At 30.6% G+C, this 6,000-nt stretch overlaps 1 protein-coding gene across 1 annotated transcript; it reads right to left on the reverse strand.

The window, feature by feature from the left end:
- Nucleotides 1-2,441: 2,441 nt before the first annotated feature.
- LOC139896088 (uncharacterized) lies at nt 2,442-5,529 on the reverse strand. Its single transcript, XM_071878674.1, has 4 exons — nt 5,385-5,529; nt 5,177-5,297; nt 4,756-5,045; nt 2,442-2,966 (listed from the first exon to the last, which is right to left on the reverse strand). The coding sequence occupies exons 1-4, from the start codon at nt 5,423-5,425 to the stop codon at nt 2,627-2,629; spliced, it is 792 nt and encodes a 263-aa protein (XP_071734775.1). The 5' UTR covers nt 5,426-5,529; the 3' UTR covers nt 2,442-2,626.
- Between the last annotated feature and the right edge of the window lie 471 nt (nt 5,530-6,000).

The raw sequence follows: 6,000 nt of genomic DNA on the forward strand, positions 1-6,000 counted from the left end.
CCCACCTTAAATAATAGCAATCTCCTTAGTCTCATCTTACCTTAAAGATTTAAAATCAACTTTAGCTATTAAATTTAATGGTCTTAGATTGTAGAAGAATTTGATTTGACAAGAACTAACTAGTGCTTAAGTTCTATTTGATTTTTAGTTTTCATCATCATCATCATCATCATCATCATCATCATCATCATCATCATCATCATCATCATCATCTATGACATGCTCTCACCCTCTTAGTTTTCTGCTTTATTGTAGTTTTTAATCCCGTCTTTCATAATATGAAATCCTAATGTCATTTAGCATAACTGTATCCATGATTTTGGTGAAACGTTTATATAATTATATTCAGATAATGTGAATTGATATGTTCTGCTTTAATATGCAAAAATTGTGTGCCACACACCAGAAATATCATGCTGTTTTGGACGTCTCTAGGTAATGATTTTTTCTATATAAGTGCTGCATTTTGGGTACACCAAGAATCACGTTCATATGATGTTAAAAGGAAATGTACTATGATTTAAAACAAAAATATTTTTTTTTGCTTTATTTGATACTAATTGATAAGGTAGAGAAATCGATTTCAATAAATTTAGGTGAAAGATTTGCAGTCTAAAGGGTTTTGCTAGGTTATTTGAGTCTTCATTGCATGTAGTTTGGCCAATATAGGTGGCACACTTACAGGAGATTGTTATTGCTTTTGTTGGGGCAACGAGCTTTATCTGCACCTGATGCTTTTTTATGAATTTAGCCAAGAGAGAAGGATCGTAACGTTGAATGATACTGGTTATGTTTATGTTTATATATAGTGTATTGAAACCTAAATAGCAAGTATGCGAAATGGGTTGTAAGACCTATGATCTTTTAGTTTGGAATGAACATGTCCGTTTAAATCTTTATTTGATATCAGGGTGATCATTTTGTTTTTGTACAACTTTTTATTACTATGGCATGTAAATGTGTCTTCGCTCAATTTAGTCACAGATTATTGTATCTGAAATCAAAGTTGATCAGTTTGATGCAACTAAATAAGCCTGCATGATTCAGTGACATACTAGACAAACCTGAGTAAAATGTTTTTGTTCTGAAACAGACTGAACCATTCTGTCTTTTGAAGTAAACTTCCTATGTTTTAAAGAAGCTAACTTGGGATATTATTTCATGTTTTATTATTGATGTCATACAGTATTCACACATTTTCTTAAAATTATGTATGTGTGTATGCTGAACATTTGAGCTGGAGTTCAAAAGCAACTCTGAGGTTTAAAGTTTATGGTAGGGACCTTGTACTGACTAATTGGCCAAGTGGACTAATCTGACATTTACTAACTTTGACTCTATTTGATAAAGTTTGACTAATTTTGATTGTATAAATCCAGATTGGAACTCATAAATTTGATTATGACCTAAAAAATTGGACTTACTTTTGATGACTTTGGTCGAATAAATCGGTCAAGTCGGTTTAGTCGTGGGACTTGTACAACCATGCTTTCATGCTTTGTATGTCATGTTTTGTTCCTGAATAGTCGGGGACTAGTGTAGTTGGGGTCTAGTTGAGGGACTTTTACAAGCCTTGCCTGTGTCACATTTTCTTCTCATATGTTTGGAGTCTGGCTAGAAAGTAAAAAGGAGTTGGTAAAACGTACAAAACGTTTCTCGTTGGTTCAAAAAGGAATTTGTTTTCATATGCAAGCGACATCCGCTATAATTGCTTAATTGGAGTGTACTGTAAGCATACATGCAACAAGACAAAAGGTACACTACCTTTGGTGACAGATTTGTTTTAGAAGGCAACGGTTTTAACTTTTTAACATAATTTAGTGACTCCTTTTATTCATGGCCCCAAACGGTAAGTCATGTGTATGATGTACCAGAAAGAACATCTATGGACCACCTGTTTTTACAGTTTGCTAGTTATCAAGTCTAACTTAAATCAGAGAATTGGTACATTTTTAAGGCGCATAAAACTCCTTTTGAAATGAGTCATTTGAAATGAGAAGCAGATCTCCTTTTTCGGCACGAGCTGATGTTTTTCGAGAGCCAAGTGCGTGATTCGGTTCTGAATATTTTTTTGTAAACCAGACCCCGGGTAAGGTTCACTTGATTTAGTCGGAACTCGGACGTTAATCTGGAAGCAGTAAATCTCTTTTAACTTTGAGCTCTCATACCTTGTATTGGCGGAAATCGGTAATGATGATGTATTGTTTTCTAAACCAATTAGAGCTGCCGATTAGAAAGTAGATACTTAAGTAGTACAGTAAATTTCAGTAAATGGTTATAAGCTAGCCTATATGGTTCACGTGTTATCTGCAGAACCAACCACCTGTTGGTTTACAACATAAATAATGCCAAGCATCAATATCAAAATGCAAGCAGAAAGACGGTACCACAACACAACTCATGTGTCCCTTGTGATGTAGTACCATATAATTTAGGTACAAGAAGATATGAATGTCTTTAAATTATACTCGTATTGCATATCTATGAAAGCATAATAGCTTGTACATTATTCAATCACATTCACACTGATGGAACATTATACTTATTGTATAATATAAATAGATATAGATATATAGATAGATATAGATATAGATAGTCTTGCAGTATACTAGAATAAAGAAATGCATTAACATGAGATCTTATTGAGTCTAGATTGAGTAACGTTTGATTTCATATGCTTTTTCATCTCAATTGAAGTTTGAAGACTTTCTCTAGCATACCTTAAAGCATCAAGCACATCTTTCACATTGGTGCTACATGTTGGTACCTCTTGTCTCTCTTTGGCTACCCTAGAGTCAACAACGACTAATGCCATGGAGTTGTCAAAGCTATCTTCATCCTTTGTTGGTTTCGTAATTGCACTATCCTCAACTATAATCAGTGCCATTGAGTTATCGACATTATGATCTATGTCTCGATCATGTTTTTCATTACTATGATTGTTCGTTGTTGACAAAGATTTTGACCTAGTAAATACAAGACCAAAATGAGAAAAATGAATTCAAATTTCAGTTCAGATATTGTATAAAAAATAAGAGGAATATTCAAATGAAACCAACTTTTAAGTTGAGATATAAGGGATCAATCATAGTGCGACACGTGGCGCGATAATCACATGTGATTGAAAAAAAAAACTTAAATATTTTTTTTAAAAAAAAATTCGAAAATTATTTTTTTTCGAAATTTTTTTTTTCGAAATTTTTTTTCATTCACATGACATTCAGTAAATCACATGTGATTCTGCATGCTAATCACATGTGATTGTAAAACCCAATCACGTGTGATTGTAAAACCCAATCACATGTGATTCTGCATGTCAAATTCAATTACATATGATTGAAATTTTTTTTTAATAAAATGACGAATTTCAGTAAGTTTGTGCTAAAACCTTTAAACACCAAGTTTTTGATCAAAACTTGATCAAATCACCGAATTAAAATATGAAATTTTAAAGATATGATCACGAAACGCTAACAAACTTGATCAAATCACCGAATTAAAGTCTGTTTTCGGTTGAAATTTTTTTTTAAAAAAAATTTGAATTTTTTTTTCCAGTCACATGTGATTGGATTTGACATGCAGAAGAATCACATGTGATTGTGTTTTACAATCACATGTGATTGAGTTCTACAATCACATATGATTGGATTTGAAATGCTAAATTTAAAAAAATAAAAAAAATTTCAAAAAAAAAATTCAAAATTTGTTTTTTTTAGAAAAAAAGTTTTTTTTAATTTTTTTTTTTCAATCACATGTGATTGTCGCACCACATGTCGCGCTCTAATTGGTCTGTTAGTTTTCAAGTAAATTATTAGATTCAAGAGATTACAACTCAATAAAATAATATTTAGAATTTCAAGTCTTTATCTATGACTTAAATAATCAATTTGACCTTTAAAGTCAACTTTGTTTGTGAATCAAAGTGTTCACGAGTTTGTGACATGGTACCCTTTAGAAAAGGCCAATACTATTAACTACGGAGTATTAACAACAACAACAACAACAACAGTACCCAATACCACTTGAGTGGTGTATGGGGGAGGTGAGATGTAGACAATCCTTCCCTTATCCGAGAATAAAAACAAGTCATTTCTCCACCCAGAAAAGTAGAGAAAGTCATCCCTCTCTTTATTCGGCGGATAAAGAGATTGCTTCCGAGTGGACCTCCGGCCTTTTTTTATTTATTTATAAAAATAGTAAAAAAAAAAAAAAAAAAAAAAAAAAATATATATATATATATATATATATATATATATATATATATATATATATATATATATATATTGAGACGCCATGAAAATGATAGAATCAAAATTTCATGGGTTTAAAAGTCTCCCTGAAAAATCAATTTAGGCTCTAAGCGGCTAAAAAATAAAAATACTAATACTAGTACTAGTGTTAGTAAAAAATAGTTAAAAGCAATAGTAATAATATTAATACCACAAATAATATTAATAATTAATATTAACACACCCATAATACAAGTTCTTTGGTAGAGAGATTAATGATACTCTTTGATGAAGTTCATTCGCTATTTATATATACCTTTTTTTTTTTTGGTTAAAAAAATCAAATTCAAATTAACTTAATTAATAATAAAAATAAAATACAAATGATGTGAGCAAGAATTTATTTTTTATTCTATATTTTCAAGAATAATAAAATATAAATTAGCATTAGAAAGAATGGATATACTAACACATCATCTAATACTAAATGTCTATGCCAATCAAATTCAAGATTTTAGAAACATACCCATGGCTATTATCTTTATATAACTGATATTCATCATCATCCTTTAAATTCTCAGAAATAGCCTCCTCTGTAAATTGGGGATTTTGCAACTCCATTTGATGTTGAGATTTACAAGATGATGAAAAAGAAGAACCTTCACTTTTTTCAGAAAAACATGAAGATTGATCATCTGTTGAAACATCATATGATATGTTTAAAGAATCAAGCTTTTTCAACAGAAAATTCAGCCTTTTTTCAGCTTTGTTTCTTGATTTAATCTCAATTTTCAACTGCTTCTCAAGCTCAATCAACTACAATTCTCAAAATCCATAAATCCCAAATCAAGATTCAAGTAAAGACTCACAAACACCTCAAAATGTAAGAAAACAAAACATGGGTTCTATTTTTAGTAACATAAAAAGATTGAAAAAAAAAGCATAACCTTTTTGCCAATTTGTTCAGATTCATCATTAGCAGCTTTGGAAGATGTTCTTTCAGCTTGCAATCTACCTCTTAAACAATCTACTGTCCTTAAACCTTCATTTTCTTCCATTCTTTTTTCACTGAGAAGTGAGGCCATAAACCCACATCAAATGTTGCTTATAAAAACAGAAATATATATGAAAATAGATATAAAGATTGGTACCCACTTCCATTTTGTTGTGATTGAAAATGTATCATTTGCCATCATTGTTTCTTGCTTTTGGTAATTCACCTTTTTTGGTTGTTTATCTTGAAATTTGAGTTAATTTGCATACATTTCTGTACTTGACAACTATAATGAGAGGTTTATTTGGACAAAAAGACAGAGATGGTAAGCGGTAAAATTGGGTCGGTGTGTCTGTGATACTTTGGTTGATATTCTAACTGTATATATCAAAATATCAATTTTTATTATTACGTAGTATTATTTTATTTTTTTAATTGATCATTTGATTGTGGTGATCATTTGCAGTTTGCTTTTATTGTAAGAAGACTACACCTTCTTCACCGTAAGCTTTTATTTTAGGGTGATGATATGTACGCAATTCATTTTTGTTATATATACAACAATCATGATTTTTTTCAGTGTTGTACTACACAACTATCATACTTTACAGTGTTGTACTATACAACACTGAAAAGTATGATGGTTGTATAAATAACAAAAATGAGTTGCGTACATATCACTCTCATTTATTTTATTTTGGACCTATTCTTATAATCTCTACCATCTTCAATTAATTGTCACTGTATTACTGAAGAAACTTCAGTGATTCATAACTA

The sequence above is a fragment of the Rutidosis leptorrhynchoides genome, chromosome 3 (assembly GCF_046630445.1).
Source record: "Rutidosis leptorrhynchoides isolate AG116_Rl617_1_P2 chromosome 3, CSIRO_AGI_Rlap_v1, whole genome shotgun sequence".
NCBI classification, from domain to species: domain Eukaryota; kingdom Viridiplantae; phylum Streptophyta; class Magnoliopsida; order Asterales; family Asteraceae; genus Rutidosis; species Rutidosis leptorrhynchoides.